This window comes from Cydia amplana, chromosome Z, assembly GCF_948474715.1.
Source record: "Cydia amplana chromosome Z, ilCydAmpl1.1, whole genome shotgun sequence".
Lineage (NCBI taxonomy): Eukaryota > Metazoa > Arthropoda > Insecta > Lepidoptera > Tortricidae > Cydia > Cydia amplana.
In genome coordinates this window covers 26,616,041-26,631,829 of record NC_086096.1, presented here as the reverse complement: position 1 = coordinate 26,631,829, position 15,789 = coordinate 26,616,041, and the positions used below count along the sequence as shown (strand labels likewise).

General features: G+C 42.7%; 1 protein-coding gene across 1 annotated transcript in view; it reads left to right on the top strand.

The window, feature by feature from the left end:
- The window catches only part of LOC134660664 (E3 ubiquitin-protein ligase hyd), a 33,184-nt gene that overhangs the window by 14,464 nt on the left and 2,931 nt on the right, over positions 1-15,789 (top strand). Inside the window, 26 exon segments of the mRNA XM_063516441.1 lie at positions 19-42; positions 44-85; positions 1,688-1,860; positions 1,943-2,133; positions 2,219-2,373; positions 2,459-2,625; positions 2,979-3,224; positions 3,333-3,563; positions 4,236-4,414; positions 4,828-5,029; positions 5,474-5,652; positions 6,290-6,473; positions 6,572-6,729; positions 6,837-7,039; positions 8,920-9,085; positions 9,211-9,360; positions 10,524-10,642; positions 11,002-11,120; positions 11,245-11,390; positions 11,497-11,582; positions 11,813-11,934; positions 12,019-12,241; positions 12,751-13,061; positions 14,742-14,855; positions 15,428-15,554; positions 15,675-15,779. Of these exon segments, the coding sequence (XP_063372511.1) occupies positions 19-42; positions 44-85; positions 1,688-1,860; positions 1,943-2,133; positions 2,219-2,373; positions 2,459-2,625; positions 2,979-3,224; positions 3,333-3,563; positions 4,236-4,414; positions 4,828-5,029; positions 5,474-5,652; positions 6,290-6,473; positions 6,572-6,729; positions 6,837-7,039; positions 8,920-9,085; positions 9,211-9,360; positions 10,524-10,642; positions 11,002-11,120; positions 11,245-11,390; positions 11,497-11,582; positions 11,813-11,934; positions 12,019-12,241; positions 12,751-13,061; positions 14,742-14,855; positions 15,428-15,554; positions 15,675-15,779 (4,122 nt within the window).

Here is a 15,789-nt window from a genome sequence, read left to right as displayed (position 1 = left end):
TTTTTATTTTCTTCTCAGGACATTTTTGAATGTAAAACATGTGGGACTGACCGGATCTCTATGCTGCTGCACCGAGTGCGCTAAGGTAATGTTTATCCGCCACGCCACGCTGCAATGCTTTACATCCAGCACAGGGCACCATTATTGTAATCTGGTGATAGTAGGCACGGCTTTGCGTGTAGAAACAACTAATCATTGCGGTATGGAACCACTGAGTCAGTTCTGAAAGCATAGTTCCCGCGGGTTAATCAGCCTGAGCCTGGATATATTACTAACAAAAAAATATGCTACTATTTCTGAAGTACTTTTGGTTTGCGAATTTAAAAATAACCATAAGTTCCTGATTTATAAAGTTTGCGATTTAAGCTACTTTTTATTTTATTTAAAACTTAAGGCTTCGTCACACAGGCGCGTTTTCCGGGCGGCGCGTGAGCGGGGCGCGCCGCTTTTACATATAAAACGGCCACGCCCCGCTAACGCGCCGCCCGAAAAACGCGCCTGTGTGACGAAGCCTTAATTGTGTCTCTTGCTAATTCGATTTCTGTGTATATCAGACTACTTAATGGTTCCACTAATTTTAAAATTCGTCAAAATATGGCTTGATACTATTTTGTTATTTATTACCCACGACGAAATGGACATACATGTGTCTAGGATGAGTTGTATTTGTATGTAATAAATAAATAAATATTCGGACAATCAATATGTCCCATAGCTCTTATGTCAGCGAATTAAGAACTATAGGACATATTTTTGAGTGATTTGTCTACACCCACATTTTTACACTTGACTGTACTATGGGTTCTAGGGGACAATATGCTTACTTGTAACATAGACAGTTCTGTACCTTTTGACCGCGAAGACATATCTGTCAATAAATTGTCCCCAAATATCACGACTTGTAAAGACAGCATCAGACGATGTTAACTTGCATTGCACTTGTCACAAGCAAATCCGGTAATTTGTCCAACTAATAGTATGTAATAGTAACAGATAAATAAGAGCAAACCGCTAATTAGCGATGTATAAAAGCGATTGTTTTGGGATTGCATGGACGGTGAGGTTGAAACAAAAAATAGTATATAATTTTATTACAGTTACAAAACAAACACGCAACTATCAAATGTACCTTCTCATCTTAGTATTTATTAATGTTCTCTATTTTGAAATACGCAGGCAACTTATTACGTGCGCTTCCTTCTCATTATTATATTATAATAGTTAATCATCCGCGTCGCCCAGATTGCTAGGCCGCACAGTGGGTTATGGACTCACAGTCGGGTTTTCTTTTCAAGCCTCTGCGTGAAAAAGTGACAGTATCGTCTAACTCAATGTACAGATTTTTATGACATTCAAACAGCGCGTGCGTTTCAACCATCGCGAACTCTATTGCGATCTGAATAATAAATAAATAAATAACTCAGGTTCGTTCTGACGTCTTGATTTGTGCTTTGTGACCCTCTAATAGCGGATGGCAGCAGAAATTGTTCAAACCGCTTATTGTCGTTGTTGGTTCGTCATGAAGTAGGTTGAATAACTAGCATAACAGTTGCTGTTCACTCCCCTTAAGCTAACTTCAATGGAGGTCCTGGCGTGATGGCTGGATGGTCGCAGTGTATGGACACGGAAATCCTGTCCAGTACCCTCAGAAACGTAGAGTTGCTGATTCAAGATGATTGGTTTTCAGGTGTGCCACAAAGGCCACGATTGCAAACTAAAGCGCACCTCGCCAACGGCTTACTGCGACTGCTGGGAGAAATGTCGCTGCAAGGCGCTGGTCGGAGGCAACTGGGCAGCTCGTTGCGATTTACTCATTCGACTCGCTAAGGACACTCAGCTGGCCACACATTTCAATTCAAGGTCAGAATGAATATATTAATGTTACGGTAATTCTTGTCCTCATCTAAAAGCACAATACATTACACGTAAAATATGTTTTCAGGGGAGAGTCGATTCTACTATTCCTAGTGCAAACTGTCGGCCGACAAGCTGTTGAACAGCGTCAATTCAGGGCGGGTGGAGGCCGCGGGCGCGGGCCGCGCAAGCAGCCCGGCTCTGATGCGGAGGTTGATGCTCCCGATCACGACTTGGAGCCACCGAGATTTGCGCGCCGCGCCCTGCTGTTCTTACTCAGTATGTACACTTTCGTAGAATTTACTTTTTAAAATTGGCATTAGTTAAAAGGGTACACCCTGTAATATAAACATGTGTTTTGTAGGCGACTGGGCGGCGGTGGAAGCAGCCGTGTCATGCGGCGCCAACAGCTCGGCCGGGGAGGGGGACAGCCGCCCCGGCAGCCCCGCGCCGCACCAGTCCGGCACCACCTTACTTGACAAATTCACTCATGCTCTCATTGTCAAGTGCACCAACGAGGTAACCTTCCTTTTCAAACACTCAAGAAAAAATTGCAAGTGTGCCACGACTATATATATATATTAACTAATAAACTATGTTTTAGATGCTTGACACACTTCTGAATACGCTGATAAGAGAACAACAGAATGAAACGATTCCTGGTCGCCCGGAAAGAGCGCGTGAAGTGGCGCGCAGATTTGTACGCTCTGTTGCTCGGATATTTGTCATATTTAGCGTAGAAATGGCTCCAGGTGCCGCTAAAAAGAAAGGGTATGTTGAAAACAAAATTTTGGTGATTTACACTTTTATTGTGCTATAAAACTTAAATTTGAACCACTTCCCGGTGTCTGATTAAGCTGAAATTTGGCATACTTCCGTATACGTATCCGATATCAATGCAGTAGTATGCTAACATGGAGTCGATCTGATTATGCAGTCAGCCAAGTCAGATAGCCAAGGGAACTCTTCGATAGAAAAAGGATCATTAGAAAGATCTCGATAAGTACTTCATAGAAATGCAAAGGAAAAAAAGAATAGTCGGCATTAAAATAAAAAAAATATTTCAAGGTTACCTGTATAGATTTGGTTACCTACAGACTCCAGAAAATGTAATATTGTTTTAGGCCGCTTTCGATAACATCGTCATTGGTTCGGTGTCGGCGCGTGTTCGCCGCTTTAGTGGCTCTGGCAGTTGAAGAGCTGGTGGAGGCGGCGGATGCCCTACTCGCCCCTGTGCGCTTGGGCGTCGTGCGCCCTACGGCCCCATTCCCTCTGGCGACGACATTCGTTGATCTTGTTAACGGAAGTGAAGATTTATTCGGAGTGGAGCCACTGTCTACAGCAGCATCACGCCTTGCGCACTCCCGGCGGTAAGTTTATTACTTTTGTGTAAGATTATGTTCTGTACATTGAATGGGCAATATATTGTGGAAATCGTAATCGCAACATGCTTCTGTAACGCGCGATGTATTGTTCAGAGAGTCGAACGCAGCGGCGGGTCGCGATGCAGGCGCAGGAGGCACGTCGATGGGCAGTTCCACGTTAGTAGCCGACAGGTCGTCGACGCCGGTCGCGACCGAGTACGCCGACGAGGTCGCCGGCGAGGCGCTGGGCGGCGACGACGATGCCTCCGAGACCGACGAGCCCAATGCGGCCGCGCCCGTCCCGCCCACTGATAACCAGCACCACGATGATCCGATGGGTGATAGGTAATCATTACGCTTCATGATATTGCTTGGCCAGAAGTGAATGCTCTCCGAGTGATCTCCGACAGTCACTTGTCCATTGCCTGTCCATTTGAGAGCACATGAAAGGATAGCGGATGCCACTACTATAAATATTAAGCAAAGTCAGTTTATTGATACTATGTATTACTTTTTAACGGACTTCACAATTCTAAAAGGAGAGGTTCCTAATTTGGTTGTATGTTTTTAGGGTTCCGTACCCAAAGGGTAAAAATAGGACCCTATTACTAAGACTCCACTGTCTGTCTGTCACCAGGCTTTATCTCAAGATTCTGGATAGCTAAACTGTTGACAAATGTTATAGGCGTACATGTAGTAATTTTTGTACTTTCATCAACAAATCAAGCATTTACATTCAAACCACTTGATGTAGTGGAACTGCTGTTGAAATTAAATGAAAACATTTTAGTCAAGGTCGAGTTCTGAATATGAATTTCATGAGGAATTTAGGGAACTAAAAACAAACATTTGCATTTAAACGGTGCTAAGTATTAAATGAAATGGAACTTTTAGTGAAGGCCAGAATGGAGCTCCTCCGCGATATTTTAAGTGTTGGGTAGCCCCAACACTTGTACTTTTCAAAATGTTTTTTGAAGTCAGTTTTTTTCTTTTGAAGATTGTTTGTTTTGCTTTCAGAGGTCAAGATCAACACGTAGTAGTGGAAAACGGCACAGAACGTACAGAAGGAGGGGAAAGCGAAAGCGAATTAGACTTACTGGCTGAAGCCGAAACTGAGAGTGACTCAGACGACCAAGACAACGCGGATCCGGCCCAGCGCAGCGTGCAGACTGGTGCGGCACAAGGCTCTGACGGAGGTACACTTTTACTTTGTATACTTAATGTTTATATTGTATTTACACTAGGATCGTCGACTTATTTCCCTGTTAGCCAGAACAATAGTTTCGGGAACTACACTGTTCTCTCGATTTGCCACAAAGTTTATTTGCACCAAATAAACCCTATAAAATAATGATTGTAAAAACAGACGCCAGCATACGTATCGCTTCGGCAACGAGATATTAAATAAAACAATTGGTTGGCCTGTGAACAACCAATTTCATTATTATGATGCCTATAACTAAATCCTTTACTAGGTTAAATTTTTCCGAATGGTGAGACGGTGGTAGGACCACCACACGCAACGTGTTTCCCGATAACATGAACCTGAAGAGCGGTTTCACTTGTATACGGACTGAGTCCTCTCAGAACAGAACATTTTGTTTGTCAGGAATAGCTTCTCTTCTTCTATACCCAGAAGACGAGAGCGGCGACTCGACGCAGCCCGAGGACGAGGACAGCGAGGCGGGCGAGACGGACGAGCAGGACGCGGAGGCCGAGCCGCCGCTGCACGACGGAGAGGCGCTCGAGCGCCGCGCGGCGCCGCCCTCGCGCCCCAACCTCGCGCCGCACTCCATGCAGTGGGCCATACGGTACTGTAGCTTGCTCCCATCCCATCATCGACGGCTAATGATGCTTTTGATCGCTAAATAATGTTTCAATCGTCGCCAGGTGCAGTCCCCACACAGTGCCAATATCGAATAAAGTTGTTAATTAAACATAAAACTGTAAAGTATTAATCCAACATTTACTTTCATGGAAGATTTATAATATATGTATTTGCGTTTAATTTTGTGTCGAACATCTTTATTATTCAGATAATATTTGTTACCACGAGAAATATTGCTATTAACATTGCAAGGCTGTTCATGTACGGAAGTGCCTAAACTTTGCAATAGTTGAATTATAACACCACCTACAGGCACCTTCTGGGCACGCTCGCTCCATCGTAGGCCACGTCTTCGCCTCGGCTAGTCTGTGGCCATGAGTAAGCCCATTTATAATAATAAAAAAAACAAATGTTATTATGTAAGTAGTTCCCGCGAGAGCACGCGCGGCACTAGCAGCAGCGCGGGCGGCGTGCGGCTGGCGGGTGGCTCTTCGCTGGTGTTCATCGACCCCGCGTCGCTGCGCCGCTCCGCCGCCGCCGCGGCCGCCGGCGCGCACGACCCGCACTCTACCTCTACCACCGCTTCCTACCTCGCCAGGGCTTTCGGTACGTCGCATTTTATAGTATTTATCTTAATAAGTAATTGAGTATTTCTATCAAAACTTTTGAAGAGTACCTGTACACGGGAAAAACATGTCTAGTCACTCTGACAACATTTCGGGGTACCGCAGTTTGAAAAGAACGATGTACATAATTAACCATAGTATTTTCGTGTATAGGTGTTTTTAAAGTGAGAAAAAAGTTGTTATTATTATGATTACAGGAGTAACAGAAGCTGTAACTAATAGTTCATTGAGAGCTCTGCCTTTTGAGATTAAAATGGAATTTTTCAAAGACAGTGTACTTTCCGTGTACCCTTCATTTGTTGATTTGTAACATTAGACCTGGTGTGCATAACTTGATATAGACGACCCGCTTGCGGCTCCATTTTTGGTCTGGTCTGCTCCATTTAGCGACGGACTGGCAGCTACCCTAAAAATACAAATAAATGACAGTGTATGCAGTACATAATGGGTATGACGTTTTAAGTTGCTGGCAAATGTTATGGTCTAAGAGTTATAAAATAAAATTTCCGGGGTTCTGTGTGCCATTGAGAGTTGTTCACATATTATATCCTCGTCAATTACGATATGTTGCATAATATCATTAACATTAAATTAAATCTTTGATGTATGTTTCACAGGCATCGTCATTCGGCAAATAGCGGATTTGCTATGGGAATACGAGCGTGTCTCATTGCCCATACCTCGCATGTTGCCACTCTCATATCGCGAAGCGTTACGTTTGCAATGCTATCTTGAGAGACAACTTAAACCAACATGGGATTGGTTAGTGACTGTAATGGACGCTACCGAGGCACAACTAAGGTAATTCATCCTATTGCTTTATTTAGTCCAGTATTTATGAATTGGCTGAAAATGAAATAGATGTGTACAATCAATATCAATTCTGTTTCTGTTTTTAGATTCGGTGCTTCACTGACATCCAACAACGTAAGCACAACCACAGTGGAAAGCGGGCGGCCTAACGCACCTGCCGTGCGGCGCGCCACATCCTTCACGTCCCCTGCGACCCGCATTATAGGTTTCTCGGAAGGTCCTAGAACAAGAGACCGTGAACAAGGTACGACTTTGGTGGTACTATTTACTTGTATGTAGAAAACAATCATGTATTTATAAATAAATAAAGGAGGGTTCATGCTAATCATGTGTGTATTGGCGTGTACGCAGGCGTGGAAGCGGGCAGTGCGCGGCGCGAGTTTCTGGCCTACTGCCTGTCGCTGCTGCGCGCGCACAGCGCCGAGCACGCGGAGCAGCTGCCCGTGCTGGACGTGGCCGCGCTCAAGCACGTGGCGTACGTCCTCGACGCGCTCGTCTACTACATGCGCGCCGCACAGCCGCAGCCGCACCACCACCATCATCTATGGTCTTCGGTGAGTCCAACAACACGCGCGTTTCATGTGTGTTGACTTTTTTATGAGACGACTTCTTCGCGTCTGTTTAAAATCAATTCTTGTAATATAGTTCATTAATAACATTTTCTCTTTGTTGTAATATTTACATTGTTGTTGCAAATATAGTACGGGAAGTTCTCCTTTATGGTCAAGTCAAACTCAAATTAAAAAAAAATCAAACCATTATTGTCCTGTTTTAGCGGACGGGAAGTTCATTACGGTCAGGGTTGGGCAGTATTTCAATTACATGTATTTGAAATACGTATTTGAAATACAAATTAGTATTTTGTATTTGTATTTCAAATACTACCTCAAAAGTATTTTGTATTTGGTATTTCAAATACTGCACTCACATGTATTTAGTATTTTGTATTTCAAATACTTCAAGCTTCAAAATACATTTCTATAAATACATTTTATTAAATTCTATAATCCTTAAATGTCTAATCTCTCGCACAAGCTGTGAGCCGACCGCGAACCTCCGATCCAGCCGAGATACAATTTTCATTGGCTGGATACTGGATCTATATTAGGTCAACTTCTGCGTGGAACTTTTCGTTTAAATCTAGGGGATAGGGTCATTGCAGTAGTTTCCGTCCATGCACTAGTTTTCGACGACTTGACGGATTATCAAATATATATTTCATTTTTAATTTACTACTTTTTGCGAAATCTTCATCTTCCTCGCGTTGTCCCGGCATTTTGCCACGGCTCATGGGAGCCTGGGGTCCGCTTGGAAACTAATCCCAGTAATTGGCGTTGGCACTAGTTTTTACGATAGCGACTGCCATCTGACCTTCCAACCCAGAAGGTAAACTAGGGCCGTAATTGGAATTAGTCCGGTTTCCTCACGATGTTTTCCTTTACCGAAAAGCGACTGGTAAATATCAAATGATATTTCGTACATAGTTCCGAAAAACTCATTGGTTCGAGCCGGGGTTCGAACTCGCGACCTCCGGATTGCAAGTCGCACGCTCTTACCGCTAGGCCACCAGCGCTTCCTTTTTGCGAAATATCATTGTTATATGTAGACAGATATATTGCTTAGACGCCTTAGACATAAGGATTGAAATCAGTCCAAATTTGTGCAGGAATGTAGGTATATATTCAAATTTCGTCAAGTGGACGTAAACTAGAGCTGGACGAAAACTAGCGCAATGACCCTATAAGTTTATATGAAAGGATATTCGTTAACGTTAAAACTAAATGCTAAACAAAAAAATAAATAAAGGTATATTTTGTAATTGAAATACATTATTTTAAACACTGTAATTTGTATTTTGTATTTCAAATACCCGTCACCAAAGTAGTTTGTATTTTGTATTTCAAATACTTTTAAAAATGTATTTTGTAATTTGTATTTCAAATACGTGGAAGCCAGTATTTTGCCCAACCCTGATTACGGTATTGTTTTTTACATTTAAAAAAATGTATCCACTAAGAAGAATGCAAAAAGCCAATTATTATAGATGCGGGCCGCGTCTACACGACCCGGTCAGCTATCATTTCAAGCTATAGGATAAGAGTGGTATAGTAAGATAAACGACCTTACATGAGTTACATGTCTCGTTCTTACAAGATGGTTGTGTATGATCGTGGGAATACTGCTTAATCAAATCAAAGACTTTTTGAGGATCTCATGTGTGCACATACAGCGTATATTGCACAATTATCTTGAATGACCGTATATTAAATGTATAATATAATTTTTTTTATTGTTAATGAGGAAAATTGTTTTTTGATGTGAAGGGTCGATTCGAGTGATGCTTGATGTTTAAATAATGATTATTGATTATATCTAAGTAATTTGATTGTCCGCTACTAAGTATCTCACGTTTTGAAACTTATCAATTACACAGGACGAAAACGAGAACGAGGAAGGCGACGAGGAAATGGTTGTGGGAGGCGCCGCGGCCGCCGAGTCCGACAGCGAGGGCGAGGGCGCCCGCGGCCGCTCGCACAACTTTTTCCAGCGGTCGGACTCCACGCTGTGTCTCGGCTGCCCGCCACCGGACCCTTTCAACAGTATGATGTTAACAGTAGACTGGACATATTGCTCAGTCTAAGCTTGATTAAAAATTGCTTCAATAATAATGTATAATTTGATATGATGTATAGAGAGGTATAGGTAACACCATGAATGTTTGCAGTGACGATGCAAGAGGCGCTCCCGCTGGCCGACCAGCCGCAGCTGCTGCAGCCCAACGCCCGCCGCGAGGAGCTGTTCGGGATGCCCCGGCAGCCCGTCACCGTGCCCGCCTCCGGCGACGCGCCGCCCGGCGTCAACAACCCGCTAGAAGGTTACTCATTTATCACTATACCTACTTCATTCCAGATTACATTACACTCTACTCTAGAAGATCACAAAAAAAGGAAACTTATACAGCAAACAACTTCGATTTCGATACAACGTGAACAAATACTAAAGCAAATTGTAGACAGCGACACTTGCACGGCTACCACGTGTTGGCATTTGAGATTTACGTTTTCAATCGTGGTTAATTGCTGGATGAGTGTGCCCTCAATGCCTAACCTGTCAAAAAAATTAATATATTGCGGACGAATGTTTGACATGTCACAATATTTAAGAATTATTTCGCTTAAAAGTTAGTTTTTTTCTTTGCAAGTGTGATGAAACACATTGTGTCTAACTCTGGGTGTAAGAATAGTAGTTTATGCAACAGTGATATAATAAGGGTTCTTAAAATTCAAGGGTCGAAGTTACAAAACGAGACGTAGTCGAGTTTTGTAAAAAAAGACCCGAGAATTTTAAGAACCAATTATGAGCTGTTGCATACATTACTTTTTCTATGACAGCTGCAGCAAAAAAAAAAAAAAAAAAAGTTATTATTAAAAAAAAATAGTTATTATTAAAAAAAAAGAGTTATTATTAAAAAAAAGAGTTATTATTAAAAAAAAAGAGTTATTATTTAAAAAAAATTTAGTTATTATTAAAAAAAAAAGAGTTATTATTTAAAAAAAAAAGAGTTATTATTGTAAATGAAAACATACCTCTTTCAATCAAGATGATCGGAACTTGTATCTTTAAAAAAAATAAAGCAGTTGTATTATACTCATAAGATGACTGCTAGCAGTCATCTTATGAGCCTATAGACAAAGCATTCAAATGACATTGCTTTAGATATCACTGTCAGTCATTTAATTGACACATTTAAGTGCTGGAGTAGAAAACGAACATTGTAAACTTTAGTCACCCTCACCCTTGAACATTCTCCTTTGCAAACTTTCACTTACCATTGTTGCACAATGTACTATTGTGACAAAACGTATGTGATTACGTTGTTGGGATGAGATGTCTGCTAATCGCCCGCGTTACATTTTGAAATGAATAATCTAAATCAATTTCGTTAGTTCTTTGTAAGTGAATATTGAATGTTTTTGTCCGATCGGTTGTGGCATAAAGTTCCGTACAGTTCGTATATAAATATATTGTTTTATGCAGTCGTGCCTCGCCGCTTGGGTTTGTCCACGCGAGGAGCGGAGCGCAGCTGGTGGCCGGGGACGCGGCCCGCCTCGGCACCGCCCACGCATTCACACTCTATGGGTCGAGACGAACCACAGGTAAAGGAGAGCAAACCACCGACCTATCAAACGCTAACGCTTAAAGACAGCTGAAGTGTGCGAAAGGGAAGCCATCACGTATATGAACATGCCATAAGTGCGAAAGAGCCAGACTATAAATGAGAAAACGTGACCATTTTTAAGTTTGAGAACGGCCGCGGAATGCAAACATCCTCAATAATGTAGTTTCTTTAACCTCTAAACTAAATTAATGTCAAAAAGTCTGATTTTTATTAGGGTGATGATGTCTGACGCAAACAAAATGTATCCTTTGTCTTCTTCGTTATTCAATAGAACTACATACCTACTTAAATTCTTAATTGCAATGATTGATCGTAAACGTGTATTTTTCTTACCAGGATTTATCTTGTGCTAAGGATACAATGGGGAAAATGGATGTTGACACCGATGGAGAGTACTTATCTGACTCGGATTCCAACGAAGCTCGCCACGTTTCCAGAAAGAAGCATCACAGCAGGTACTAGCCTAATTTGCCTTAGTGACCTACGTCCATTTGGCACAGTCTCATAGTTTTGCACATCCAGCAAATATTTTCGAAAGATTATTGTGACGTAAAGCAGTGGGTTTTTGTTTTCATTCAGACACCCGCACTCTGCGCTAGCGAGCGGCCTGGGGTCGATCCCGGAGCCCAGCGCTGCGCCCTCGGAGTTCCACACGCTGGTCAACACCGCCTGCTCAATCATAGAGGCGCCACATCGACAGGGGCTGGCGTCTTTGGCTTCTCCAGGTTTGCTACTTTCATTATTAGATTAGCACAAATCGATATTGAAGGGACTGAAAGTTGTACCTACAGGAAATATTTAAATGCCATTAATATAGTGTGTTATTTGCAGGTCCGAGCGGATCGGGCGTCGGCATCGCGCTGGAGCCACGTGCGTCGTCGTCGCGCAGCCCCATCAAGACTGTCATTGTACGTGCTGTAAGTCACTCCACTTTTATGGGGGACTTTACTTATCAAAATTTTAACCCGAACCTTCTATTAGTTAGATTATACCAAGTACCACTCTAACTCTGGCTTTGAAATCAACTTAATACGATAAATAAAATTACCCCTAGCAGTGAAGTGTCGCTTTGCAAGTATTGCTTTTTATAATGTTAACTACAATATCGAGGTATTGACAGCAAACTAAATTTCGTTGTTGAATAAAGGGCGAGTTGCTGAGCGCCGCGGATCCACTGGAGTCGCAGGAGATCTCCGCTCACGTGACCGTGGAGACCACCGGCTTGCCTCCGCCGCCGCTCATTCCGCCTATCAGCACGCCGCAACAACCGTAAATATGAATAGTCTGATGAGTTAATGTTAGTGTTGCATTGTTGAATGACTGGTGTATTGAAAGTGTATTCTGTGTGTGTAGGCGCGCGTGCCCCTCGCTAGGCGCGTCGGTGTCGCACGACCTGCTGCTGGGGCGCTGGCGGCTCTCGCTGGACCTGTTCGGGCGCGTGTTCACCGAGGACGTGGGGCTGGAGCCCGGCTCCGTCGTCGCCGAGCTCGGCGGCTTCCCCGTCAAGGAGGTCAAGTTCCGCCGCGACATGGAGAAACTGAGAAACTCGCAACAAAGAGATCTTACTTTGCATAAGGTAAAAAAAAATCGTTAATGCTCCACCGATTTACTATTTATGATTTACGATTACGATTAGCTGTCGGCTCGAGTTATGTGTGAAGTGTCAGTTGTGTATGATGCCGGAACCACACTTCGCTATGCGTTATTTGTTATGCGCGTTATTCGGCCGCATACGACGAAGTGTGGAGGGTTTATTCGTCTATATTTGCCCGCATAACGCATAAGCGCGAATAGCAAATACGCCTATCCGTCCACCTGTCGGTTTTTTGACACACTTCAAAGGACACGAACAAGCCGAATATGCGTCTCGACTGCCCACACTTCGTTCACTCATTCACTCGCTTACGCTTTTCAAAGTCAAAACGCACCACATATGTTTGGCACACCGGCACGAAGTGTGGATGCCGTGCTTGTTGTTCGCTCACATAACAAATATTTGAGCGAATACAGCGTAGTCGCATAACAAATAACGCATAGCGAAGTGTGGTTCCGGCATGACATGCATAACGTGCTCATTTGTTTTAGATGGAGCGCGATCGCGCGAAGCTTCTGCAGCAAACATTTGCGGAATTGAACACCGCGTTTACCGGGCAGAACCGGCGCGTGCACAGCGCGCAGCCACCGCTGGCCGTGAACCGCGTGAAGGTGACCTTCCGCGACGAGCCCGGCGAGGGCAGCGGCGTCGCGCGCTCCTTCTACACCAGCGTGGCGGAGGCGCTGCTGGCCAACGAGAAGCTGCCGCCGCTGGAGCCCGCCGCCGGCTCGGGCGGCAACTCCGCCAACCCCTCCGCGGGCTCCACCGGCGGCCCCGCCGGCACCGGCAACACTGGCACGAGGTAAACAAACACTCGCTTTATACCTGCGTCTAAACTAAACGGCTAACTTCAACTAGAGCAGGACACTATAACGCTGCAACTATAAGCTCTAGCAAATTGCTATGATAAGCCAGTTGTTTACCTATCTCATAAAATGTATACAAATACAAATGTTTGTTTCTATATTAATATTTTTTTGTTTATTGTATATTAATATTTACTTACTTTGTGATTGACAGCTGCTTTTTATACATTTGATTTTCTACTCTTTAATATAGTCCCTGGTGCAGACTTAATTATACGGCACGGTTGCTCCTTTTGACTCACATTTGTATACAAAATAGGTTTACAAATTTCGGGGGGCACCCCACTTGAAGAAAAAATTTTGCATCAAAAATTCGATTGGCTCCCCTTCCTAAATCAATCTGTGAGTCAAAAGGAGCAACTCTGCAAAAGTAAATCCCATCATCATCATTTGCCGTAAATCGCACTTTTTTGTCGTGTGCGCCAGGGACTAATAGTCATAAACTCATGTTAGGCGGTGTACCTATTCTATATATTGACTATGTTTGTGGCATAAAATCGAAACGAACTGATTTTACACATACGTATTTTAGTCACCAGCGCGTAGTGTTGATAAGAACTCGAATCTTTTGAGTCTCAATTTGAAGAACTCTACTCATTTTTACGTGTGCCTCGTAAAAACGAGGCGCTAAAAAAATCGAGTCTTTTAAGACTGGAGTGGGGTCCTTTAATGAGTATTTTTAAGGGCTACCCAAAAGGATCCTCTAAATAAAGATTATGTTCAATACTACAGGTTTTTTCCTCAATACCTAAAGAAAATAGGCGTTATATTTTGATTTTTTTTTATTTGTGTTCATAGCCCACAAATTTGAGATGTAGATATGTGCAAGACGGATGCATTTTAGATTTTATTTTATAAATAACTTGCGAGTTCTCTGAAATTCTTTTCAGAGCCTTTCAGAGCCTCTCAAGCCTTTACAAAAGACTTGCGTTGCTTACAAATTGAAAAGAAAACTTGAGTTCCAACTTACATAATTATAACAATCTGAAAAACCGTGTCGAATCTTAAAACAGAGGATTCAAAGGAATATAGTTTTGCCAAACACTACTTTCGTTTTGTTACAAAATAATTGAAATTCAAAGATCGTTATTAAGTTAGTAGTAGGTATCAACTATCAATCAAAAACTAGCTTTGACATACCTGCACGGCTATCACGTGTTGCCGCTTACTCATACTTGCTAGCCGTGCATTTCCCGCGTTCATCACACGATTGTATAGATTTCGTTCTTGATTTAGAGTTCTTGTCCCATTAAAGCTTGCATTAACATTAAAGCGATAGTCGAAATACTTATGTGCGCGCGACTAAATTAAAAACAGTTATTTTATTTTAAAAAGGGTTAGAAAATATATCTCGTCCATCAAGATTAGGGTTCTTGTTAATCACCCTTGTTTTAGATTTCACCTCGGGACCACTATTAGCTTTGTATGCCATATGTGCGTGCATGCTGCCTCGTCATAATAAAATGTTTAACAAATTGGCGTTACTTGTCGGTTTTATCAATCTATCTATACGAATATTGTGAATGCTTAACACTGATCACTTGTATTTTATGATATATATTCGTCGTTTGTGTGTCAGTGTTAGTACTGAAACGGAGTGTATGATTGTATGCCAGGAGTGTATCTGGTCCCCGTATGAAGAATTTAGCCCGTCGCTCGCCCACGACCGACGGCACGTCGGGGTCGGCCGGCGCGGCCGCCGGCGGCGGCAGCAGCAATACTGGTCCACGGTAAATACATTTCATCCATTTATAAACCAATCCTTTCATAAGGTACAAGTGGCAATTGTACGAGACTAACACCAATTTCTACAGTCACTTTTAACGTTATTAAAGGTTGTCAATAACAAATGTATCTCCACTTATTCTATTTAAAAAACCGGCAAGAAACACTACAATTTGTTATAAATAAAAATAATTATGAAAATAATATATTAATAAGTATATACAATAAATCGCATATTTTGTTTGATCTAGGGCTTAGTTATTATATAAACAGGTATCTATCGCCACCCAGTAAGCAAATTTGTCTCTTCGAAAATGTTCATGCTGAACACACGTGAGATACAATCCATCCTCTCATCATCCTTGTTTTCTCATCTATTTATATGTATATCAGTCATTGTTTCTTGGTTGCAAAGGAAATTAAAAAATAACATGTCATATGTTCATTGAATGTTTTCATATCTGTTACTTGTCGGTTTATTTAGATGTAATGTGTTGTAAAGTGATCACTTGTATTTTATGCGTTTGCACATTTTGATAGTCAGTCGTTGTTATTAATATGTTGTGTTGTGTGTCAGAAGCGGGCCGGGGCCCCGCATGAAGAACCTGACGCGTCGGTCGCCGAGCGGGCCCGCGCCGCGCCCGCCGCCCTCTCGCGAGCCGCGGCGCGCTCTCAGTGTCGATGCTAGACCATACTCACCACAGGTATGCTTCCGTTTTACATTGCCTCTTACGTATAGTAATACGGGTAAGAATGGACCATCATACTTCTAATCGGCCATCTCTTTTGGCTGCTTTGTAACTCGACTTTTCATATGTGAACAGGCCGCGCCAGGGACTGAAGGAGCAGGATACAGCGGTGACAGACAAGGACATAACGAACATCTCACCTTACACCAAGCACAGTTAGGCGAAAGACTTTACCCCAAAGTAAGTTTAA